Source organism: Marmota flaviventris, chromosome 17 (assembly GCF_047511675.1).
Source record: "Marmota flaviventris isolate mMarFla1 chromosome 17, mMarFla1.hap1, whole genome shotgun sequence".
NCBI classification, from domain to species: domain Eukaryota; kingdom Metazoa; phylum Chordata; class Mammalia; order Rodentia; family Sciuridae; genus Marmota; species Marmota flaviventris.
Genome location: NC_092514.1, coordinates 43,279,849 through 43,307,336, shown reverse-complemented (window position 1 = coordinate 43,307,336; position 27,488 = coordinate 43,279,849). Strand labels below are relative to the sequence as shown.

The 27,488-nt window shown below is 37.3% G+C and overlaps 1 protein-coding gene and 1 non-coding gene across 2 annotated transcripts in view; one reads left to right on the top strand and one right to left on the bottom strand.

Annotated features, from left to right (window-relative positions):
• The window catches only part of Rps6kb1 (ribosomal protein S6 kinase B1), a 94,220-nt gene extending 77,271 nt beyond the window's left edge, over positions 1 to 16,949 (top strand). The window contains exon 15 of the mRNA XM_071603467.1: positions 16,913 to 16,949. Within this exon, the coding sequence (XP_071459568.1) occupies positions 16,913 to 16,934 (22 nt within the window). The 3' untranslated portion in view covers positions 16,935 to 16,949. The remainder of the gene's footprint in view (positions 1 to 16,912) is intronic.
• A 1,454-nt stretch (positions 16,950 to 18,403) lies between these two features.
• Positions 18,404 to 18,596, bottom strand: LOC114104294 (U2 spliceosomal RNA). Its single transcript, XR_003584819.1, has one exon. It is a non-coding gene; the product is annotated as a U2 spliceosomal RNA (small nuclear RNA).
• Positions 18,597 to 27,488: the final 8,892 nt, after the last annotated feature.

Below are 27,488 nucleotides of genomic sequence, written 5' to 3'. Positions count from 1 at the left end.
ACTAAAAACAAAACAATTAATTGTCCACTTTAGTTCATGATTGTTCAAAATTGGCACAGACATACTTAAGATACTCTTTTTTTTCCTATATTGCTGTTTAAGATTATTATTTTGTGCTGGGGTTTGTAGCTCAGTGGTAGAGGGCTTGCCTAGCATGCTTGAGGCACTGAGTTCAATCCTCAGCACCACATAAAAATAAATAAGTGTATTTAAAAATATTATTATTTTACTCACAAACCCACATTTATAGTTACATCATTTTTCTGCCTTTTCTATTTGTATTAATATGAACAACTACTGACAAAAAGATAAAACACCTTACATATAGTCACTTTATTAACTTATTTATATTTCATTAGATAAAAAAACCTGGCATTTTCTACTTATTTTTTCATCCTGATTCTAAAACATTTTTGTTTACTTATTTTATTTGTCACAGTTTTTCAGAGAAATACTTTAGCCACCAATTAATGATGAGTAAAAAGTAAAATTTGAAAAGTATTTGGTTATAAGTGGCCACTGATATAATATGATCATCAAGCCACATGAATTTGTTAGCCTCAGGAGTTAGCTGTGCTACATCATGAGTTAAATGTTCTATCTGAGAATGATTAGCTGATGATTGTGCCATTTTAACAAAGATTTTTTTCTCCTTTTAATTTTTAAAAATTTATAATTAATTTTTTATAGAAGTTGAATTATTGAAGCCCAGTTTCAGGATCTCAGTTATCAGTTTATTGGCTCCCTGAATTTACAGCATATGAATGTGTGGTGTCTCTCCTAATTGCATGCATTTTCTGCCTTTTACTCACTATAGCATTATTGGTATGTGTATTCACTTTTTTTTTTTTTTTTTTTGGTACTGGGGAGTGAATTCAGGGGCAGTCGACCACTGAGTCACATCCCCAGTCCTATTTTGTATTTTATTTAGAGACAGGGTCTCACTGAGTTGCTTAGCACCTCGCTGTTGCTGAGGCTGGCAGCCTCCTGCTGGGATTACCGTCACCTCGCCAGGCTAACTGTATTTTATCTTGCTCTTGATGCTCTGGCATAAGCATCCTGACTGGGGAAGGGCTGCCCCTCCCAGAGTAAGCTAATTCCTGGAGACAGTAAACTAAGGAAACCAAAGATGGGGTCCCCCAACTTCTTCCTTTATTGAATTAAAAAAATATTTATTTTTTAGTTGTAGTTGGACACAATAACTTTATTTTTTAATTTATTTTTATGTAGTGCTGAGGATCAAACCCAGTGCCTCGCATGTGCTAGTCAAGTGCTCTACCGCTGAGCCACAGCCCTAGCCCCTTTATTGAGTTCTTATACTATAGACCACTGTTCCCTTGCCCTAGGTAACAGACAACCCTTACACCCTAGAGCCCACCAAATTAGTCAATTTAGACAAACTTAAGCCTATTTACCCTGCCTTGCCTGTTCTTCCCCACCAAGCCATGATAAAACTCTTGCCATGTTTCCCACCCACCCCACTCCACCCCATTCCTTCTGCCCCAAATGCTTGTATTTTCACCTGTGACCTATGTCATGTGGCATACAACCTGATTCTAGGGATCTGTGAGTATTAAATTTTTTTTTGCATGACAAGGTATTCTTGTCTGCTTGTTTTACCATGCTGAATTAAAATTAAAATGTCCCTTGTACATTTTAAATACTTTTATATAGCTGGGTGCAGTGGTGCATGCCTATAATCCCAGCCTCTCAGGAGGCTGAGGCAGGAGGATGGCGATTTCAATGCCAGCTTCAGCAACTTAGTGAGATCCTAAGCAACTTAAGACCCTGTCTTAAAACAAAAATAAAAATACTCAGTGGTAAAGCACCCCTGAGGTCAGTCCCTAGCACTAAAACAACAACAAAACACTCCTATGTAGATGAATGTGCTGAATCCCTTATCTATGTAAAGAGTGAAAATAGCCTTGTCTTTTATATAATGAAAAATTGCTCATATTCAGGAGGCGCCTATCTGAGATAAAGCCCAATAGTGGGGTGGAAATATTTTCATAATTTTTTTTAGTGGACTAGATTTGGACTGATTTGACCTAATTTAATGAGGGCATGAAATTTTGAAAATATTTTTAACTGAAAATTGAACCCAGGAACTCTCAACCACTGAGCCACATTCCTAGACCTTTTATTTCTGAGATAAGGTCTTGCTAAACTGCTGAGGCTGGCCTTAAAATTGTGATCCTACTGCATCAGCCACCTCATATCATTGGGATTACACTCGTGGGCTTCCACATCAGTTAACTGTTGGTATTTTGTGTATATCAGCAATATCTGAGGTGTCTCCTAGCTCAGCTGAAGGTCAACTAAACTTGGAAGCACTCTTAACTAAATATTTTTATTGATCACATTTCTTCTTTTTTTTTAAGAAATATTTTTTTGTTTTTAGTTGTAGACGGACACAACACCTTCATTCTATTTATTCATTTTTATGTGGTGTTTTATATATATATATATATATATATATTTTTTTTTTTTTTTTTTTTTTTGGTGTTGGGGATTGAACTCAGGGGCATATGACTACTGAGTCACATCCCCAGCCCTATTTTGTATTTTATTTAGAGACAGGGTCTCACTAAGTTGTTTAGTGCTTCACTTTTGCTGAGGCTGGCTTTGAACTTGCAATTCTCCTGCCTCAGTCTCCCAAGACACTAGGATTACAGGCATGTGCCATCATGCCTGGCTTCTTTTTTATATTTTAATCTGTTAAAATATTTTCTAGGCTGAAGGAAAGTGGTTATTAAAGTCTGATAATTTTCCGTACTGGGTCCTTAAAGCAGGTACCCAGAGTGAGGCTTTTCTACCTAGAGACTAAAATAAGTCTGCTTTCCAACACTGGACTGATCTCAAAGAGGAAATAATCACTCTAGAGAAATTAGAATCCAAACCATGTCTGGGGGAATGGTCAAGTTTTATTATTCCACTCTGAGTCAACAAACTAATGAGAAAAAAAAAGTCCAAATCTGGTGAAAACTTTGATTCACTGAAGGGAAAGAAAGAAAGGGGGTGGGGGTGGGAGAGGAGAAAAAGGGAAGGGAGAAGAGAGGGAAAAGAGATAGCTCCATTTTAACCAACTGTGGGGCCAGTTGCAAACATGTCCCCAGAGGCTGAGGCAGGAGGATCCCATATTTGAGAGATCAAAATATTAGATCCTGTTTCAAAATAAAATAAAAATGGCTGGAGATGTTGCTCAGTGGTAAGTGCCCCTGGATTTAGTCCTCAGCAACGCCAAAAATTATGAGAAAAGAAAGGAGAAAGGAAAGGAGAGGAGGAGAGGAAGGAAAGAAAAGAGAAAGATAGAACCAACAAACCTCTGTAGAAGTGATATGGAATCTTCTCAGTTTAGTCACATTACTAATTCAGCACTTAACATGTTACCTAAATGATTACATAATATTTCCTCTCCTGCTATTTACCTTTTGTATCCTTTGTCTATTTTTCTATTGCTTGCTTCCCCTGTACTACTCTTCTTCCTTCTCCCTCACCTCTCCACCCTCCTCCCATATTGGATATTGAACCCAGGGTACTCTACTACTGAGCCACATCCCCAGCCTTTCTTGTTTTATTTTGAGACAGAGTCTCACTAAATTGCTGAGACTGATGGAACTTACAAGCCTGCTATCTCAGCCTCCCAGAGTGGCTGGGATTATAGGTGTGTGCCACCATGTCTGGCTACCATCCAGATTTTTAAAAATCAAGGAATTCTGATTGGAATTGCATATACCTGTTAATTTAGGAGGAATTGCCATTCTTATATTAATTATTCCAATTTAAGAACATAATATGTCATATATATATATATACTTTTTTAGTTATAATTGGACACAATACCTTTATTTTATTTATTTATTTTTATGTGTTGCTGAGGATTGAACCCAGCACCTCACATGTGCTAGGCAAGCACTCTACTGCTGAGCCATAACCCCAGCCCCTCTTTTCTCTTTTTTAAAGGTATTATTTTATGTTTTTTAGTCTCTTCTACAGACAAAAAAAAATATATTTCTTCATATCTTCTGAGTTTGGTAATGCATACTTTAAAAAGCCTTTTATTTTGGTAGCAGAGATTGAACCCAGGGAGGCTTAACCATTGGGCCACATCCTCAGCCCCTTTTTAAATTTTTTTTTTTTTTTTTTTTTTTTTTTTTTTTTTTTTTTTTTTTGAGACAGGGCCTTGCTAGGTTGCTGAGGCTGGCTTTAAAATTGCAAGCCTCTAACCTCAGCCTCCTGAGTTGCTGGGATTACAGGTGCACCTGGCTAAAGGCTTTTGTTTTTGTTTTTTAGTGTCTTTTAGTCTCTTTCCTGTAGACAAAAAAAAATTTCTTCATAGCTTCTGAATTTGGTAATACGTGCTTAAAAAGGCCTTTTGTTGTTGTTGTTGTTTTTACTGCAATATCACAGAAATATTCATCCACGTTTCCCCTTAGAACTTTCATGGTCTCTTATTTTATCTTTAATTTTTGACATATATGGAGTTTATTTTGGCCTAAAGTAATTATTTACCTTTCTTTTAAAAAGAGATATAACGAATTATCTCATTACATTTATTGAATAAGCCATCTCTCTCCCACTGATCTGAAATGCTAGGTGTTGTGGTGGTGGTGTTGTTTTGTTTTTGTAGCTTTGGGGATCGAACCCAGGACTTCACATAAGCAAGTTCTCTATAGCTGACCTATATCCCCAACCCTGGAATCCTAGTTTTTATCATATACTAAATTAAGCATATGTTTGGGTCCTGTTTGGATTTTTACTTTTCTGTTTTTAAACTAATACAGCAAACATTTAGTCTCCTTAGAGTGATAGGTGATTTCATCAAGATGTATAACTTCCAATTCCCTACAAATTCAGTATTTTTTCTTCTATTCTGAGATAAGGAAAATGAACCTGGAAAAACTCTGATTATTTCCCACATGTTTGGATATGACAGAAAAGCATCTTGAACTTTCTTGTTATCTTTTTACATTATGGAAAGAATAAACATTAGAAGATTCAGATAAGGTTCTGAAGTATTATTATGGTGTTAATTCAGGGAACAAAGAATGCCTGGGTCCCCTGCTCCCTTGGACATTCAGATTGAGGCAGCTATGTGGAGCTCTATTCAGGGAATGAAAATTCATTAACTCCCACTACAGAACTCTGTTTTATTAAACCTTTTCTCTCTTCCTCCTGAAACTAACACGAAACAATCTATAGAGGAGACCTTTAAGAGGTAGAAAAGAAATGATATCTGAGTCGGAAGAAGTAAATAAGGCCGAATGAATATCTTAGACTCTGACCATGGTATTAATCACTCCTCTTAAGAGGAGTCAACAGGCCTGGGAAAGCCTTTTTTGATTGGTAACCTTGAGGAAACAGAGCAGAAATGTTCCTTCCTCTGAGATCTGAGATCTGATACAACATTGCTCCAGAGATTAATTTTGATGTGAAGTAGTTGGTGGTTGTGATTAGCCATTGTCCCTTTAGTCTTCCTGTGTTCTCAGCCCAAGAATTTTCACAAACTCTGGGTCCTTAGAATTTTTCTCATTAGAAACCTCAAGAAAAACTGGGGATGTAGAATAGTGGTAGGGCACTTGCCTAGCAAGCACAGGGCCTGAGTTCTTGATCCCCAGTACCAGGAAAAAAAAAGTGGGGGGATTTCTAATCAATTTTCCTTAGTATCACAGAACCACTTATATCATCTTTTATACTGCTTTCTTTTGAATATCAAGGGTTGCTGGTATCTGGTTTCAGGAAATTTTAGAAGGTGAAAATTCTGGCTTCTGCCAGAGGAGTCATTGCTTCATTCTAGCTAGTCCAGTATAGCCAGTCTGACCTCTTGGCTTAACTGCTACCATCTCCTACCAGCCCATGCCATGTCTTGCTAAGAGAAAGAATAAGAGGTGATAAAGAATAGTTTAGATCGCTCTTCTTAGGTTGACATAATCCTATCATCCTACTTTCTCTCCTATCATGGAAAATTTGAAGAAAAAATTAAATAAAAAATCAGAGGAACCTCACATTCAGGAATTTCCCACATGCAAAGTAATTCTTAAGATAAGTGCTCAGAGTCACCAAGGTTTCTCTTGTAAACATTTTAATAACACCTCACTCTTTAAAATATGCTTATATGTTATGTTATTAAGTCTTTACAGCAGATATTAGGCAAGGCCATTCTTACAAGGTCATTCTACAGGAGGAAAAGAACTACATTTTTGCTTTAGTGTCTGTGGAAACTATAGTTTGACATTTCAATCCTGGAACATAGTGGATGCTTAATAAATATTTATTAAATTGATTTCATTTAAAATATGAATGGATTTTTGAGATTTTGATTTTTTGTGTGTTTTTAAAAAAACTGAGATTCCTGGGCTGGGACTATAGCTCAGCCAGAGAGCGCTTGCCTCACACATGTGAGGCACTGGGTTTGATCCTTAGCACTGCATAAAAATAAAAAAATAAAGTATTCTGTTAAAAACAAAAAACAAAAACCTGAGATTTTGTTTTGGTGCCCTCCAATGTAGTCTTTTTGATTAGGACAAAAATTTTTTTTCAGTGATTTACATAAGTAAATTTTTATTATTGGGGCTGGGGTCATAGCTCAGTGGTAGAGTGCTTGCCTAGCATGTGTGAAGCAATGGGTTCAATCCTCAGCACCACATAAAAATAAATAAAACAAAGGTATTAAAAAAATTTATTATCTATCCCTAAAAATATGATGTCAAGCTATCACATAAAAATGACTTACTGCCTGTATGTTTTCTTTTAGGCCTGATAATAAAGTAGTATTATAATGAAAAATTTATCTTGGAAGTCTAAAGGGAAAAGACCCTTTAAGTCATTTAATTAAAATTTAAACCAAAGCAACAGTAGTAACTGCATTGTTTTAGAATAACATTTGGCATGGAAGAAGTTTGATAGGGAACTTTAGTAAAATTAGCCACACTCTAGCATTTACTGAGTGATGCTTGAAGCTATCATAAATGCAAAAATACATTATTAATTGTATTGCTGTCACTGAGATTAATACTACTTTCTCAATATCTAAAACATTACAACAAAGACACACATGAGGGCGCTCTAATCAGTCAGAAACGGCATGCATGAACATTTGCTGCTAGGAATTAGATTTATAACAAGTCCAAACTTAAATTTTTAAGAAGTCCGTAATTTTACAGATGAATAAATTAAGGTCCAAAGAGATTATGACTCCACATTGACCTAATCTTTAGAGTAAATAATAAATTGAGCAATTTGTAAAAGATTGGACAACAATTCCTTGTCAGTGAAGAAATGCTATAGAATTTTGACTCTCATTCAGGCCACTCTTTAAAATTGTTACCACAGCATGACATAATTTATTTCCAATCTTAAATGGGTTTGGTGATAGCATTTATAAGATGGAGGGAGAGAGCTGGGAATGCCGCTCAGTGGTTGCCTGGCACATACGTGGCCCTGGGTCTGATCCCCAGCATTTGAAAAAAGGGAAAAAAAAAGCATTAAGAAATAATTATGATCTATCAACAACTAAAAAAGAAAGAAAGAAAGAAAAATGTTAATTATGCTTCATTTATACCAAAAACTGATTCTCAATTGATTTCTTTGGGTACGATCTTTAATCTTTACCCCATTTCTGATATCTTCAGTTTATTCTTTGACTTTCATATAAATATAAAGCTACTGGGCTACCTGTAGATTTTCCAGAGGAGGCCCATAAAGACCCACAAAGATTTTATTAAAGAGAAGCTACAGTAAGCATTTAGAATGCAGAATTAAAAAAAAAAAAAAAAAAGCTCATATATGGCAATCTGTTTTACAGGCAAATTTTCTTCAACTTAAAGTACCATATTCTTAGGAAGATTTGCTTTATTACATCAATATACACTGATTAGTTACACATTTCTACTTTTTCAAAGGAGTTTTTTTCCTCTTAGAAAGATAAACTTTTATTTTCAAAAAGAAGAAAAAGTAAATAATGAAACAAAACAAAATACAAAACTGTGAATGAAAAGTATCTTTCCTTTGAGGGGCTAGGTGATAGGAATCTTGTGTCTTGCTTTGTTTTTATTAATGACTTATGTATGTATATGTTTCAGTTCAAGACATGGGCATACATTTGATTGCCTAAATATATCTGTATTTTACAAGTCAAAGATTTCCTGTCCTAAAAGTAATTGACAATTCTGTAATAAAAAGCACAGGATTTAAAAATCAAGGCTGCAAAAAAATAAAAATCAAGAATGCAAAATGATAGGTTACATTATAAACACTAAAAGTTGTGTCTTTGTTTTATTTATATTTACCCAATATACCAGGCAAGTAAAAAAATTAGCAGTATGCGTATGATCCAGCCCCTGCCCACCACTCTATTGTATTTTTTTTTTTTTTTGCTTGAGATGGTCTTACTATGTTGTCTAGGCTGGCCTTGAACTCCTGGGCTCAAGCGATCCTCCTGCCTCCACCTTCCAATTAGATGGGACTTGTCCTCACTTCTTATTACTTACTCTACTGAGTCATCCACTTCTTTTACTTACTCTACTGAGTCATCCTATGTTGTCACACCGGTCTTTCTGCACAGCCAATATGAAAAGCTTCTGTCTGGAACAACAGGATGGTACTTCTGTTTTCTTTGCTTGCAACATTCTTATTACTTTGTTTGTTTGTTTCTTTTTTTCTTTCTTTCTTTTTTTGACCATTCAAATGAGAGCTCTAATATAGCAGGGGCCTTGTCTATCTAGTTTAGTAAGGGTCAGACAAGAAAGCAGATGGATACTCAGAATAATTCCAGGATATTTCATACAAATGGAATCTTGGATGATGTGATGTTGTCTATTGTGATTGGCTTCTTTCTCTTAGCATTAAGTTTTCAAGTTTCATCCTTACTGTAGAATATATCACTACTTTGTTCTTATTTATTTGAGACAGGGTCTTGCTCTGTTGCTCAAGCTAGTCTTGAACTTTTGGGCTCAAATGATCCTTCTGCATCAGCCTCCCAAGTAGACATGTATCGCCAGGCTCAGCTTATTTTATTATTATTATTATTATTATTATTATTATTATTATTATTTTATTATTTTATTTTTGGTCCTGGGGATTGAATCCAAGGTCTCATGCATACTAAAACATGCACTATACCACTAGCTACACTCCAACTAACCCTTGTGTTTTTTAAAACTATGTCCACAGATAGAAGCCACTTCATATATAGATAGGAAAAAAACTACAGCAATATATATGATATTATTGGTAACCATAATCTTTGGGGAAATAATTTTATGGGGAAATTGAATGTTTTTACAATTAGCAAGGTTTTCTTTAGTTAGAAGCAAAAGGTAAATATGTGAGGGTTTGTTGTAAAATAAAAATGACTTTTAATTCCACCCAATGCTTTTAAAATATTTTTTTTGTGGGTTTTTTAGTTCACCCAATGTTTTTAAATCAAAACTTCCTCATTAATAGTATTAAAAAAAAGCTGCTTTTATTTTTGAAAGCATTAACTAAACATAAGTTTCATTAAAGATATCTGCTCAAGTATGGTAGCACTTGGGGTTGTTTTGCATTGACTTGGTTGAGTGGCCCAAATCCTAGTTTTGTGACTTTGAGCAAGTTAGTTCACCTACATATGCCTCAGTTTGCTCATACATAAAGTGAAGAAATAATGCCCTCCTTCGTGGGGTTACTATAAAAATTAAGGAAATACTTACAGTGTTTATAGCAAAACACCTGGAATAATAAATGGTAGCTCATAGTAATTCACTATTATTGAATTTTCTTTTCTGCAGAATTGTGAAACTATCAGAAACAAAAAACAGCTATTAATTTTCTCAAAGTCTATACTGAATTCAATCTGATATAAGTCTAATTGTAATCATGGTAAACTTGAAGGTATTGTGAAAGTTTTTTTTGTTGTTGTTGTTCGTTTGTTTTTTAAATCAGAAGTTATGCCAGGTATGGTGGTGCATGCCTATAATCCCAGCAGCTCGGGAGGATCACAAGTTCAAGGCCACCCTCAGCAAATCAGTGAGGCCCTAAGCAACTCAGGGAGAACTTTCCTCAAAATAAAAAAATAAAATAAAATAAAAGGGGTGGCTCACGCCTGTAATCCCAGCAGCTTGGGAGACTGAGGCAGGAAGATTGCAGGTTCAAAGCCAGTCTCAGCCACCTAGAGAGGCTGTAAGCAACCTAGTGAGATGCTGTCTAAAAAATAAAAAATAAAAAGAGCAGGCTGTGGTGGCACATGCCTGTAATCCTAGAGGCTCAGGAGGCTAAGGCAGGAGGATCACAAATTCAAGGCCAGCCTCAGCACAAGTGGGCACTAGGCAACTCAGTGAGACACTGTCTCTAAATAAAATACAAAATAGGGCTGGGGATGTGACTCAGTGGCCAAGTGTCCCTGAGTTCAATCCCCAGTACCCCTCACCCCAAATTTTAAAATTAAAAGGGCTGGTAATATGGCTCAGTACTTGAGCACTCTTGATTTCAATCCCTGGCACCAAAAACCAAAAATAAACAAACAAAAGCGCCGGAGATGTGGTTCAGTGGTAATATACCCCTGGGTTGAATCCCCAGTACCCCTCCCCCAAACACACACACACACACAAGAAGTTATGAAGGGAGTTTAAGGAAGTGATAGAATGGAACACACACACACACACACACACACACACACATATTTTTCTCTGTACCACAGATCAAACCCAGGGCCTCATGCATAGTAGGCAAGTGCTCTACTACTAAGCTACATCCCTGAAACATATATTTAAGTGGTGGAACAATATTCCCTTCTACCTTTTTTTCCTCTGTTCCTCTCAGGTCATCACCATTCTCTGCCTCAAGCAAAGGGTGATACAGGTGGAAAGCTTTTGAAGTATACAAACCTGGGATCCCCTCCACACCAGTACTGAGGGTCAAACCCTTTTGCATGCTAGGCAAGCATTCTACCACTGAGCTACATTCCCAGCCCAAACCTGGGCTTTTGATTTTCAAAAACTTAAGTCCAGAAGATTCATGGTATAGAGTTCATGCCATGAACAGATATAGAAGGCTGGATGAAGAGCCAGTCTACCTACTGTACTCTGGGCTAATAGTGTCTATGGGTTGGCAAGGTATGGGCCCAAGAGAAGGGTACACATGAATGTATGTATGGGTATCCAGAGGCCACCTGCTCCCTGTAGGCTAAATGGCCAGCAGACCTGAAGATGCTTGTAGCCAGGACCAGGAAGGTGCCCGCATACCCAGCAAATCACAGGCAAGAAGGACAGTGTCTCAGCACATGTTGGTTTAAATAAATGGCAATAAATGGCCAGCATCATATTTGCCTCTGAAACTGAGGAAAGGCAGGGTGAACATTTTACATTCTCTGTGATCATCTGTGCCATCAGGTAAAATGTAGGCTTAAAATATAAATTAAGTGCAATGACATAAAAATTAATTTTTTATACTGCTGAGTTAAGGCTTTCAATCCATAAAGATCTAAATATGTTCCAAAGCCTTAAGGACCAGGATGTTTTGAATGTCATGTTCTTTTTGTATTAGAAAAACTGTAGGCTGCCTTCCTAACATCACGACTAGAAAAAAGATGTCTTTAGGGCTGGGAAATAACTCAGTGGTAGAGCACTTACCTAGCATGTGTGAAGCCCTGGGTTTGATCCCCAGCATCTGGAGGGTGGAGGGCGGGGGAAAGAAAGAAAAAGATGCCATTGTTCATAAGGCTGAGCACAAGGGGTAGATGTTTTAAACGTACATTTATAGAAATAGTACTTTGATTTATACCCAACAAAGTATTTACTTCTATTCACTAAAAGTCATGCTCTAGAATGTAGCAATACTGTTTATAATGGACAAAATGTAGAAGCTATGCTCACCAACAGAGGAAAGAATAAACTGTAGAACATTTCAATAATGGAATGGCATAATGGCAAAGAGCAGGAAGAGACCACAGCATGGCCATGTTTCATAGACCTAAACCCAGTGGAAGAGGTCATTCTCAAAATAACCATTGTATTATTCCAGTTGTATAAAGTATAAAAGCAGGCAAAAGTAATCTCTCCATCAGAAGTCAGGATTACCTTATGAGAGTGGCTAGTGACTGCAGACAAATGGGAGGCGAGCTTCTTGAAAGCCAGTAACATTCTGTGTCTTGATTATACGGGTGTGTTCACTTTGTGAAAATCAATTGAGTTATGACATATGTGCCTTTAAAAATACTGCGGCTATTATGCATGCTTTCTTCCTTATGCGAGTCAACTGCACAGTTTCCAGTTTTTCATTTGTCAAAAACAGAAAGATATGTCAGAAATAAAAGGTAAGCCCTGAAAATGTGATTAGAATTAAAATGTCTTGCTCTACATTGTAGTGATAATTTCCTTTTACTTAAAAGATAATAGAGTGCTCAAAACATTAGAGCAATTTTGGAAATATTCCGTAATTTGGAAGAAAATTACATTTCAAAATACCCAGTGGTTAAGATGATTTCCACGTATAGATGCTAAATAGTCTAGACTTGCTTTATGAAGATGGGCTTCCTCGAACACTGCCATGTTAGATTTCAGCATTCCGTGCAGCAGTGAAAACTTCGCACTTTAAATCTGGCTGGAGTGGAGATAGAGACTGACATGTTAGATTTAGTACAACTGTAGAATTAATGCTAAAAACTCCCATGCTGCACAGTTTTCCCATATGCTACATAAAAATGCTATATAGTTTCTCACTCAAAAACTGCTATATTAGGGTGCTAGCTGATTTTATGCCTTCAACTTGCTTAATGTTTTCATTTATATACAATAGAGTTTTACACCACATCAGTCAAACAATCTATTGCAAAATAATTTACAGTGAAATCATAATAAATTTATACAAAGTATTGATTTAGCATTAATTTTCAAACCAAAAGCCAATGAACCATAAATCTGTAAATAAATTGGTGAAGCAAAAGACATAAATGACAAAAAAATTAGTCTCTGTGTTGTGTATGTGCTTTTTAGATAGCTATATGGGGAAAATATATGGGAGGAGGCCTCATAAAATTTTAAATTAGTGACATAAAAATAACATAATGCACAAAGAAATAGACTGTCTCAACAAAATTGTGAAGAAAACCACCCGAGAATCTGGTTCATAATTTTGACGTACTGGCATCACAATTCAGTTGAATGATACCCTGCAAAGGAAAGAATCTTCACACTCTTATGCTTCCAAAAAATTTTGGAGGCAAATCTATAGCACAATCTATTTAATTCTTGGAATATCATGTTTCTGTTTGTGTGCATATGTTTGAATATCTTTACTATTTTAAAAGCCCACATGGAAGACATCACCTTGGCAATGTAACAACAGTCTAAGCCCCCAGTGGGCATATGAATCCCCTGTACTTCAGGCTTTATAAGCAATTAATTGCCCAGCCTGGGTTTGATCACCTGCAGCGATGGGGACTCACTACCTTCCAATACACCATGGTCTGTTTTATTCTAGCCTTGACTGATTAGAGATTACAGCAGTGCTTGTTGTTGAGTTTCCATCTTGGTCAGAGAAAAACTTTCCTCTAAAAATATATTTACTAGATTATTTTCAGCTTAATTTCAGTGGTACCCAATGGACACAAGAGATACCAGAGGGCTGGGGTTTTGGCTCAGTGGTAGAGTGTTTGCCTAGCATGTGTGAGGCACTGGATTCGATTCTCAGCACCACATATAAATAAATAAATAAAATAAAGGTCCATTGACAACTAAAAAATATTTAAAAAAAATAGATACCAGAGAGGCTAAGTTAGTCAAGATGCCTGCACCATTGCTTGGAAAAAACAAGTCCTTCATTTTGACACTTTTAATTGATAGTTGCTGTCTTCGTTAAGTATCATTAGTGTAAAAAGAAAATCAGTTTTTCTTCTGGGAAGTTATGTCACAAGGTTGTACATTTCACCAAGTATCCTATGATATAATTGATATGGCTGCTAATGAGTCCAAGGCCATGGGAATGGGATGGATTAGACCTATTTATGTGCTATAGTTCTAGGACCGGGGCTAGCATCCTATCAGATAGTGCTATGAGAGGCTGAGCTGGGTATCACAAAGGAAAACTAGGACTGTAACCAGGTCTACTGTGAATGTTGTGTAGATTGCATGGCTCAGCTCCAAAGGTCACAATTCACTTTGCAATGTATCTGGCATCCCTTGTGTACTTTACAACTTGTGCAAATGTATACAGTGACACTAGTTGTGACTTGGAGAAGGAATAATAAGGGCTTGAGAAGCAAAATACAAGTGTCCCCTGTTCTAATTACCCATGTTTGCTTATCTATTTGTTTCCAAAAGTCTTAAGAGGGTTCTTATGATCCTTACTCCTTTTTATGTCTCTCCTGTATATTTCTTTTCTCTGCAACCGTAGCTTTCAACTCTTTTTTTCCGCCTTGCTATGGCACATAACAATTTTCATATAAATTTGTACTTAGGATACATGCAATCATGAAGTGTGTTCAGGAACTCTACCCCTTTATCACTCATTTAAGAAAGCACATATTTGGACTTCTGATTATCATGGGCCTGCTGGGGAGTACAGTGGTCATAGTGAAGGGTGAGTCCCCCACTTCCCCATAGCAAGACAAGTAAAGTGGAAGATGCTTAGAGAATCACTTGTAGACTGTGTTATGGAGGGGCCTGCAAGAAAGAGTGATTGGCATTTCAGTATCCTAAATACTGATATTTATTTAGTATTAATAAGCTTAAGCAGCACACCTGACCTACTGCCTGTACCTGTCTACACAAGAGAAGAGCTAATGGGAGAGAGATGTCTAGGCAGAGACAGGCTGTGGTGGAGCAGCCTGCATTGCCCTGTATCAGGACAAGGGTGCAAGCATTTTCCAAGGGTTGTAGGGAGACAGCCTGCAGAAAGCAGCTATTTATTCAAGAGAGCCACCCCCTGACTAAAGATTCCCTGATACCAAGAGTCTGTGGGATCCATTAGTGCTGTGGGAGATGGGGACAGATGTGAAAGAAGTAAAGCCAAAACCAGACTTCCCAAAACTGGGAAAGGAGTTATGACAGCCCCACCAGGCCCTCCAAAGAAACCACACAGTAGTCTCAGGAGGGAAAGGGCAATTGGGCACCTTCCACACAGAAGATACCTATGGTGGTCATGCTGGTGAGCTGCCCAGATCACTATTTATAAAAGAACTCCTTAGCTGTGGGGAGTACAGTGAGCTGTGATAAGCCTTCTTGTACAGCTCCTCAGAATGCTTTTCTTGGGTAGTCCTCAGTCAGTGACAGAACACAGCAGAACACAATGGTCTGGCATCTCAGCCCCAGGCAAGATTTCTGTAATGTGCAGTCTTTGCTCCACAGCTGCCCATGAGTTGGCTAAGACATTGTCAGATCTACATCATATGCTGAGGTTCTCCCTGCTAGATTTTTATTCTCTCATCCTTTATTGTTTGCAAGTATTATGCCTACGCAAACTTCTTGACTCTTTTTTTTAATATTTATTTTTTAGTTACAGGTGGACACAATGTCTTTATTTTACATTTATGTGGTGCTGAGGATCGAACCCAGTACCCCACACATGCTAGGCGACCAGTACCTCACGCATGCTAGGTGAGCGCCCTACCTCTGAGCCACAACTCCAGTCCCCTTGACTCTTAATTCCATCTCAGCATCTGCTTCTTGGAGGACTTGAATTGGCAGAGCATCCTTGGCCAGGTAATATTTACCAGAGAAATGAAGGCAACCTAAATCCATACTTGAGTAGATAAAGGTAACTATCAATCCTCTTCTTTCACCTCTCAGTAAAGATCAGCAACTATACAAAGCCTAGAAGAGAGAGGGGAGAACTTGAAATTGGTGATGAAATAGATTTATTCTAAGGAGAGTAGAGAGCAGTTTTTGAATTACAAATTCCAAAGGTATAAAAAGGACACAATTTCCAGAGGGCAAGAAAAAATACATAGTCAAGAAATATAGCTCAAACACACATAGGTGCAACATGTTTATACTGGGTGGGGTTGAGCAATAAAGGATTTATGGTCATGAGTGAATAAATGAATTGAACAACTAGAGATTTCTGGCTCTTTAGTTTTAATCACACCCTAACATTACAAAAAACTTATTTCAAATCAACAGCCAATAAAATACTTAATGCTAAAATACTGAAAACATTTTCATTAAAATCAGGAGTGCAACAAAATGTCTACTGACTCCATTGTTATATGACATTATTCTGGAAGTTCTTACCAATGCAAAGATACATAAAACAGAAATATGATCAGTTAATAAATTATGACATTCATAAATGAAATATTTTATACATGCTAACATGATGTTTGCAAGAATTTTGAAGGACATGATAAATTTTAATATTATCATAAATGAAAATGTAGGATACAAAACTGTTTGTGGTCAAAGTTATCATCATCATAATGGGACAAATTGCCATCATGTGCTTCCCAGACATATACACTGAGAAGAATGAATTATTTCTACAGTGTTTTTGAAAAAAAAAAAGACAACTTGAATAGTCATTAGAAAATATTAGACAATTCCAAATTAAGGGACATTCTGCAAAATAAGTGGCCTTTATTCTTCAAATAGGTCAATATTAAGAAATACTTGCTGGGTGGGGTGGTGCACACCTATAGTCCCAGGGTTTTGGGAAGCTGAAGCAGGAGGATTGCTTGAGCCCAGGAGGAGTTGGAGATCCAGCTGGGCAACATAGTAAGACCATAAGACCCCATCTCAAAAACAATCACTAAGAAAGACTGAAAATTAAAAAGATACAACCAAATATGAAGCATAACCAAGGATTTTCTTTTGTTAAAAAGGACATTGTTGCAAGAATTGGTGAAATGTGGCAAAAATTATATAATAGTCTTGTATCAATATTAATCTCCTGATTTTGATCATTGTACTGTGGTTAATGCAAAACAATTTCTTCTTTTTAGGAAATACAGAATGAAGGGTTGAAGAGATGTAAAGGGGCATGCATCATCATATATCAAGGTACTCTAAAAAGGTTCACAGAGAGAGCAGAAGGATAAAAAGTCGAGCATGATATTTGTTTATTTGTATATTACAAATATGAAAGACTGGGAAGAAACATACCAGACTGCTATTTGTTTGTTTGTTGTGGTGCTGGGAATCAAACCCAGGACTTGTCCTTGCTAGGCAACACTCTGCCACACCCCAGCTTCTCTTTCCTTTTTCATTGTTTATATCAATATAATGGTTAAAGAATCTTTTGTTTTCATCTAAAACTGACTTGCAAATGATTACCCATTTGCCTGTATCAATCATATAAGTAAAATGAACAATGAAGAGTTCTGATTTTATTTATTGGTACTGGGGATTGAACTCAGGTATGCTTTTCCACTGAGTTACATTCCCCCACTCCACCCCTCTTTTTTTGATACAGGGTCTTGCCAAGTTGCTGAGGCTGACCTTGAACTTGCAATCCTCCTGCCTCAGCTTCCTGAACTGCTGGAATTACAGCATGCACCATCAAGCTGACTAAGAGTTCTGATTTTAACTCTTCTCATGCATAGGAGAAAAAGCTAGATTTATAGATTATTAATTTTATATTTGGTTATACAAGAGCAACCTGAGTATTTTATATGTAATATATTGTTTCAATGTAATATATGCTTTTAAATGAAGGAAAGTACTGGATTACTAAGAACTATGAAATTTATGATTCTTTTTATATCAGACTTTTTATAGAGAAATATACTATGAAGGTTGCCTAGAACCTGGATTCCACAAAATCTAGGTTATAGATTTCCTATCTGTAAATCAACACCTTGATCTTTATGTGAATGCATTCCACCATAAGCCTTGTAATAAATTTAAAACTATGCAGGTTTTATATTCTTTTAAATAGAACTATAAAATCCTAGTGCAGATGTCATCAACTCAGCCTCATGCCTCTAGGCAAAAACCATAATTAAGTCATCCTAGACAGGTAATTGTCCATCCCAGTGAGAGTCTATAACATGTTCAGTAATCCTTTTCTATAATGATCTTTCACCAGAAACTTTTTTTACTATGTCTGATTTTGCTGTTTTCTTTCAGTTTAATCCCATTTCATTTGACTTTCTGCTACATACAGGAATTTATCCCACTGTGGAAGCTTATGCAATAAATGTCCTTATGTCATCATTTATTTATTGATTGATTGATTGATACCGAGGATTCAACCCAAGGGCATTTAACCACTAAGCCACATTCCCAGCCCTATTTTGTGTTTTATTTAGAGACAGGGTTTCGCTGAGTTGCTTAGGGCCTCGCCAAATTGCTGAGACTGGCTTTGAACTCACAATCCTCCTGCCTCAGCCTCCTGAGCCGCCAGGATTATGGCATACATCACCACACCCTGCTCATCATTTCCTTTTACCATCACCCCAATGAGAAAAACATTACTTTTTTTTTTTAAGTGGATAGATTGCACAATTCCTAAGATACTGCAATACCATGTTGATGTGTGGTGTGGAGTGGATGGAGCAAGCCCTTATTCCATCTCTCTGCTCTAAAAATCCACTTAATATATTGTCCTCAGATGGAGGATGTATCAGATGTTAAACTGATTAAGAGACAGTATACATGATCTTAGCCAAAAGGCTGAGAAGCTATTGGCCAAACTATATTGTTATATTGTGTGCATATATGAATACGTAACAACAAATACCATCATTATGTTCAACTATATTGCACAAGTTTAAAAATGTGAAAAAATTTTAAAATAAAGAGAATATTTTTAACATTTTGCCATTTAAAATAAAGTTTGCTGTAAATAAACCAAAAAGATTTAGAAGCTATCATTGACATGATTTAGTAAATTTAGGTTCTAACCCTAATGATTATTTTCCTTATATCCACTACATCATCAGCTTCCAAATGTTTTTATTATTTATTTATGTTACTGGAATTGAGCCTAGGGGTGCTTTACCACTGAGCCACATCCCCAGCCCTTTTTATTTTTTATTTTGAGACAGAGTCTCACTAAGTTGCGGAGAACCTTGCTAAATTGCTGAGACTGGCCTTGAAGTTGCAGTCCTCTTTCCTCAGCTTCCCCAGTCACTGAGATTACATGGGTAGCCACTAACTACCAGCCCAAATATTTTTAAATAAACTTGATTGAGATATAACTTACATACAATAAAATGCACATATTTTAAGTATACTGTTCAATGAGTTTCAATAAATGTTTGTATCAGCTGGGCACTGTGGCACATGCCTGTAATCCCAATGACTTGGGAAGCTAAGCCAGGAGGATTGCCAAAAACATTACTTTATATTCATCATAAATGTTATTTGCACATATTAACTATGTTTTTTTCTATTTTATCAGAGTATAATGATTGTCTATTACATCACTCATTTAATTGATATGTGTAAATGGTGCAAAATTTTGACAAAACAAAAACATGGTCTTCATGCATTTATATGTAATTTCTGACCATATTAGATGATAGTAATTTGAGTTCATACAAATGACATACATTGAGTAAATTATCAAGAATGTTGAAATGTACATAGATCAGAGAAAATCATCACCCACTGTTGTCTGCGTGATAATAGTGACCTTTCATTTTACTGATGTTGAATGGTAGCTGGAGTCTGGCACAATATTTAGGATTGAGGGTAGAAACCTGCACAAACATTCCTGTCACCATGCTGCATCTCCCATTCATAAAATACTCTTTAACTGGGGGTAATGTAGTCTCTTATCTGTCTGGACAGCATGCTGCTCCGCAGTCTCTCTCCCTTCCAGACTGAGCCATTTGTAGTTCCAGATTACCTGACTTGTATGTGCAAACAGGAATGAGTTCTTATCAAAGCAGATTCGTTTGAAAGATGGGGAAATATCCAAGATACCAGGCATATGGGCAATGGGGGATGTCAAGAAACAAGACTCAAAGGGACATACAGTGAAGGGCCTTGTCTACCACACCAGAAAGTTTGGGTTTTATCCTTAAGACAAATTAATTGAAATATTATGCAGGGAAATTGGAGACACATTATGCAGATTTAGATTTTAGAATGTGTTCCACAGGACAGCAGTGGAATTGGAGGGATGAGGGGGCAGGAGTAGGAAGAATGACAAACGTTCCGTCTGAGGCAACGCTGCAGGAATGAAGTGAAAGGGGCAGAACTGAGTTTTGTTTTGTTTTTAATGGTGCTGGGGATTGAATCCAGGGCCTAGTACATGCTTGGGTAGTTGATTGAATATGGAAGGAGAATAAATAATAAGGATGACACCCCATTTTGTTTATTTTTATTTTTTAATATTTATTTTTAGTTGTAGTTATTTTATTTATTTATGTTTTTGAGGTGCTGAGGATTAAACCCAGGTCCTTGCGCGTGCTAGGTGAGTGCTCCACCGCTGAGCCACAACCCCAGCCCAACGCCCCATTTTAGATTTACACCTTGACACTACGTGGTGATGCCTGGGGTTGCAATGCAATGCTGCCTTGTTAAGTTATTCCATTTAGAGTTTCCTCATTGAATCAGACATGATTCTGATTGATAGAAACCATCTCTGGCTATCATAAGTTTAAAAAAGTAATTATGGAAAGTGTGGTGAGAGAGCATATTATTATTTAATTTCTATATTTTTTTTTCCTTTTTACCCAGTAGTACAGCACTTGGGACATGATCTATGAGAATAAAGACCACATTTCTCAGCTTCCCTTGCAGCTAGGTCCGAGCATGTGACTAATTTCTGATTAATGGAATATAAGTGGAAGTAGTGCGTGCAAGTTCCTGGACTTATCCTTAAAGGACAGAAGCGTACACTTCTTCCTTTTATCCCCTCACATGTATGACAGCTTGGTTTATATTTTAAAGGTGGCAAAACAGAAATCTAGGAAGCCCTCTGGGTTCCAAATGACTAAGGGCCACTATAGCATCATAAAAGCCTCTAACCAAACTATTATGTGAAAGAGGCATACACTTGTACTTTGTTTAAGTTCCCATTATTTTTGGTTTCTGTTACATGAAATTGCATCCATATCTCCATATGTGAGTAGGCATTAGGGACTTACCAAAATGAAAGATGGCTTGAGAGCTTGGAAAAAATTGGATTCAGGTAGCCATGGAGGTGAAATACCAGAGACTGCATAGTCTCAGCACCATGCTATTGCTGCTGAGAGCAATCCAATCCCAGATTTCCCCAGTCTTTGGGTCACTCATTCAAAATGCAAAATCCTGGTATTTTATTGCCCAAGTCAGGACATGTGTCTATTCAGCAGAGGGCAGCTAGAAGACTTTGTGGTTCCGTGGGTATCTGCATGGGGACGTGTGTGCTGGGGGACCTACACAGAAAGGGGAAAGAAAGAAGAGTAGGATGCTGGACAGCCAAAAAAACCCAACAGATGTCCATTACATTCAACTTCCCCTTATTTCTACTGAATCAAGGCAAATTAAGAGAAGCCATTGTGAGTTACTTTTGCATTTTACTTAAAACTTCTATTTTAGTGAATCCATTTTGCCATAAAGCATTGCAATTTTCTTTCACAATATCCTTACTTTAAATGGCACACATTTATCATTTCTTTTTCTAAATTCTGTTGTAAGCAAAGATATTCACAAGCTGCTTATAGTACTCATATGCTGTACCCTCCTTTTTGGCAACAGCATCATGAAAAATAATGGCAACATTGTATAAAAGCTGCAATCAAAATTCTTTCTTTGGATCTTGAAAATACTTCTTAAGGATAGCAAGAGTATTTTCTATGTATAAAAAGAAATTCTTAGCAACTAAAAAGTTATTAGTATTCTTTCAAAAGCCAGTATCAGTCCTGGCAATCTTGTATTTTAACGCGACATTTTTATTGCATTTCAGGGAAAAAGAATCACAAAGAATTCAACTTCTTAATTTATTTGAAAGACAAAACGTTGAACTATTTCCTGTCATCAGGATGGGACTAAGATGCCATCGTTAAAAATGAACATACATTTTTAAAAACGAGGTCAATCTCATTATTGTTCTATTGCAATTATCTGACAATTTGGGGAAAATGATTGTTAATACTTATTTTTTAAATGCCTTCCAAATTAGCAATATTAGTTGAGATTCCAATAATTTATAAATAAGCCTTATCCTTGCTCAAAATCTGTGAAGAAACTATTCACAGTCACACCAAGTAAAAGATCATGTGTGTCTGTGTGTGTGTGTGTCTGTGTGTGTGTGCACCCTACTACTAAGCTACATTCCCAGCTCCCAAACACCTAGTTTTGTAACTCCAGGATTTTCATTAAATACTTCACAGAGATAGGAACAAGATTTCCCATTCTTTTCTCCTTTTCTGTCCTTTCATTCCTCCCTCCTGCTCATTGCTCATCCAATTCTGACTAACTAGTTAAACACGAAGTTTTGCACTTTTTTTTTTTTTTTTAGAGACAGGTCTTACTAGGTCTCACTATGATGCCCAGGCTGACCTCAAACCTCTTGACTCAAGAGCTCCTATCACCTCAGTCTTCCAAATCTCTGGTGCGATCACTGTGGCCATGACATCTTTGCACTATTTCTAATGAAAATTCATGTGACTTGTTGGAAGAAGTTTTTGGTAATCATTTACTATGCATATGAAAAATGTAAAGAATGTGGATTAATCCTTTTATTACTCTTTGAAGAGCTAACATTTGTTTGTGTTTTATGTTCTATTATGCAGTTATAGCGGCTTTGACCACTGGTTCCATTTAAACAGAATCACTTTTTAGACAGGCTTTTCACAATGAAGAACAAGAAGCTGCAAAGTTGGTAAAATACTTATTTTTAAAAATTGACTACATGAAATATTGTCAGATTATTCACCACAAGCAACATTTATTTCACTTGTAACAAAAATTGTACCAAATATTGTACCAAAACATGGATTTAGAATTTGAAGAAGTAATGCATGCATATGATAAAAAATTAAAACACAAAATGGTATACAATAAAAGTCTCCATGCTTCAGCTGTATCACCCAGTCAGATAATTCCCCTTCCTCAAAACACTATTCCCAGTTTTATGTATATCACTGCGGATATTATCTATGCATATACCAAGACATTAAAAATATTCTTTTTTTTTCCTACAAATATACATTACTAAACACACATTCTTTACTTATCCCTTTTTTCCCTATATACCTAGGAAGTGATTATATTAGTTGTAAATTAAAGATGGCTGCAAAAATCCTGGTCATTCTCCTCATAGAGTTCATTTCTCCTCCTCCTGAATTTGTGTGGCCCTGTGACTCTTTACACAATCAAATGTAGCAAAGTAACACTATGCCAGCTTTAAAAGGACTGGCAGCTTCTGTTCCCAATCTCTTGGAATTGCTCTTGAAATGCACATTCTGAGAGAATCTAGTCACCCTCTAGTCACCAGTGTCAGAAGTCCTCCACACTGTGAGGAGGCCTCATAGAGGTTGCCTGGAGAGAGACATTGATTCTTGCTAGTTCTCAGCTGTTCCATGTGCTCCAACCAACACACAAGACAACCTGAGTGAAGAAGCCCTCTTGGACATGCATCCCAAGAGAGCCTTCCAATGACTCCTATCGCAGCTACCATCATATGGCAGAAAGATTCCAGAAGAGAATTGCCCAGCCTAGCAAACCAATCCACAGAACTAGGAGAGAGCATAATAAGTTGTTTTAATCCACTGAATTATCAGGAAAGTTATCATATAGATAACAGGAACATTTGTATATAGAGAGCCTTTCTCTCTCTTCTCTCTCTCTTTTTTTTTTCATATTTATTTTTTAGTTTTCGGTGGATACAACATCTTTATTGGTATGTGGTGCTGAGGATCGAACCCAGGCTGCACGCATGCCAGGCGACCGTGCTACCGCTTGAGCCACGTCCCCAGCCCTCTCTTCTCTCTCTTAATCAGTAGATAGTATTCTGTTTTTTGAACAGTGTAATCACATGCTAGGCAAGCGCTCTACCGCTGAGCCACAATCCCAGCCCCTGATACTGCTTTTTAATGGATCCAGAGAATACCTGTAATTTTATTTAAACAATCTCCAGTGCTTTGCTGTGATAAACAATACTATGGTGGATATCTATGTACACGTTATATTGCACAGTGAAAGTATATCTACAAGATGAATTCCTAGAAATGGATTTTTGCAAGTGTAATCTTCCTAGATCCTAGATGTTTCCTAATGGCCCTAGCCTATAAAGATATGTCAGTTTTCATTCCCTCCAAAAGTGTATGAGAGGGCTGGGGTTGTGGCTTAGTGGTAGACGCTTGCCTGGCATGTGTAAGGCACTGGATTTGATCCTCAGCACCACATAAAAATAAAATAAAGGTATTATTTCAACCTACAACTAAATATATATATATATATATATATATATATTTTTTTTTTTTTTTTTTTTTTTTTTCTTTTTAAGTGTATGAGAGCCAGGTGTGGTGGTGCATGTCTCTAATAGCAGCAGCTTAGGAGGCTGAGGCAGGAGGATCACAAGTTCAAAGCAAGCCTCAGCAATTTAACAAGGCCCTAAGCAACTTAGTGAGACCCTTTTCAAAACAGAAAAATAAAAAAGGTTGGGGATGTGGCTTAGTGGTTAAGCACCCTGGGTTCAATCCCTGGTACCAAAAAAATAAAAAAGTGTCTATCTTCTCACATCATCCCAATACAGTGTGGAATCAGCTTCTTTCTTTCTTTCTTTTCTTTCTTTCCAGGGGGTTAACCCAGAGGCACTTTACTACTGAGCCACATCCCCAGCCCTTTATTTTTTATTTTGAAACAGATTCTTACTAAATTGCTGAGGCTGGCCTCAAACTTGCAATCTTCCTGTCTCAGCCTTCCCGAGTATCTGGGATTACAGGAGTGCTCCACTACATTCAGCCCTGATACTGCTTTTTTTTAATATTTATTTTTTAATTGTAGTTGGACACAATATCTTTATTTTATTTTTTTATGTGGTGCTGAGGATGGAACCCAGGGCATCTCACATGCTAGGCGAGCGCTCTACCGCCGAGCCACAATCCCAGCCCCTGATACTGCTTTTTAATGGATCCAGAGAATACCTGTAAAGAAAGAGCCTGTTGTGCTGTAAGCCTGCTGATGCCAGTGGTAAAGTATTTGTGGTTCACCTGCTCCCTGCCTACTGTGTGTATTATTTTCCTGGTGGATGAGAGTGAATGTTAATTAAAAATACCCCAAGTCTCTGTTTTAGGGCACAAGAAAGATAACATTTTACATGTGTGTCACAGTCCATAGTTTAACAGAAGTCACTTCATGTAATCCTCATGATAGTGTAGGGAGGTAGGTATTATTGCCCATGGCTAATGAGGAAAAATCAAGCTTAATATTGCATAGTAGTACTAAATAGTTTCATTCTTGAATAACTGGACAAATTGTAGCCTTAGATTTGCACATACACTACAGTTTTAACTCTTGCTTGTGAAATTAATATCATAATTCTGAATTCCAGGATAGTGGCAAATAATGGCAACAATGAAGCCATTAATGTTAATATACCTTTCTCAAATCCAGGTGATCTGGGTATAATTTGTTAGTAAATTTGTTTGCCATATTTCTTTTCCTCCTGATTTCTTCCATTTATTTAGCTTTCCTTAGTATGGAGAATAAATATTTTAAATCAATATGAAAAGAAAATAAACCACTGATGTGAGAAATGGGCATTTGTTAGCAATAGTACAGAAATAATGATGTTAAGTATATTTGCTGCTCATCACATACCTTATTAATAATTTATTGAATTTATAATGCATCAGCGGATGGTGGAATAGTTTGAGATCTCACATGTAAAATGATCTGGGATAGGAAAGCAATTCAGATATTTGTGCTATAGAATTACCATTCAATGTGTTGTTCAATGAAATAATTAGCAGTTTGGTCTGGGAAAGCTACTTAATTGTTTAAAACAATGTATATGAACACCAAACCTAATAGCTTATTGGATTGCATATGGCAAGGTGCTGGTCTGCATAGTTTCTAGAATGCTAGGATTTGGACTGGAACACACTGAAGTCGTGGGTAAGCAGATGCTTTATACATCCTGGGATAGTTTGTCGCCAAGCGTCTCTTTTACATCTGTCCCTCATTTCCATTCTCAGTGCTACCATCCTCTGTCAGCTCCTATGCCTCCCCCCACAGTCTATGGCAGTAATCTTTTCATCGGCCTGTGTTTCCCCAAGCTTTCCCTGTTCTGACTTCTTTGCACAGAGCTCTGGATTAATCTTAATACAGTTCCCTCTTAAATGAAATCCAGCCTTCTCAGCTCAGGCTCAGAATCCACTGTGAATTCTAGCTTCCCTCCTGTCTGGCCCACATAGCTCATGTCTCCAAAGGTCTCACAGGCCTGAGAGTAAAAATGATGAATTCCCTCACACACCAAAAAGCCCAACAGTCTCCCACCTCCTCCCCTCTTTGCTGCAAAGACTTCTAATCATTCTGTGGCTCTTTTCTCTTTTCTTTTGAGCTATTGTCCTTCCCCAGTGTCTTCTGCTGAGCCTCTACATCCTACTGAGCCCCTTCCTAAGAAGAATATTAAAAGATAAATATGAACAAGACCCTGGGTTTAACTGAGCGTTGTTACCTGAGCAAATCCTTCCAGCGCCCTGTGGAGAAGGTACCAGGAGGAGCTAGTAAGTAGCAACGCTAGGAGAAAGCCAGGGAAAGCCAAGTCCAGAAGCCACGCTCCTGAGTGCCACTGATTGAGTACACCTTCTGACGTCACTCTGACCACTGAGGATGAGGACTTCTACAGCTGCCACGTCCACAAATTGCCATCTCTTGCTTCTGTGGTGCTGTTCCTCCTGTTTAGAAGTCACTGATTCCTGATGTCACCAGAGCCTCAGGCCTGGACCTGCACCATTTGAGACGCTTATCAGCTGGGAGCTGTGGTGTATCCAAACTTCCCTCTGCACTCTTGAACCTCCTACTGTCGCAGACCTGTGGGATCCCTACCAAGGGGAGCAGAATACATTCTCACCCTTTGATCTACACTCACATATCAGGCCACCTTGGACCATCTTCTCTCTGGATGCTTTCATAAGTTTTAGTAAAGACAGATCTTTCACTTTTAACTTCAGACCACTTCTTGCTCCCTGGCACCTGAACACAAGCCCATGGGGGCACTGGAAGATCTAATGTGAGCAGAGGTCCCTAGAAAGAACTCAATTCCCTCCCTACTGGTATGGAAGGGAGAAATTTTTGTTGTTGTTGAATATTTCTTTGGAGTGTTAAAACACACGTTTTCCTTTTCCAATTAAAAGAAAAAATCTAGAGGCTACAGTTGTGGCTCAGCAGTAGAGCGCTTGCCTAGCATGCGTGAGGCACTGGATTCGATTCTCAGTACCACATAAAAATAAAATAAAGGTTATTGTGTACATCTACAACTAAAACAAATATTTTTTTAAAAAAATCTAGTTAGCCAGTGAGGTGACACACACCTGTAATCCCAGCTACTCGGGAGGCTAAGGTAGGAGGATCACAAGTTTAAGGCCAGCCTGGACAACTTAGAGAGGTCCTGTCTAAAAACAAAGGGGGGGTGTG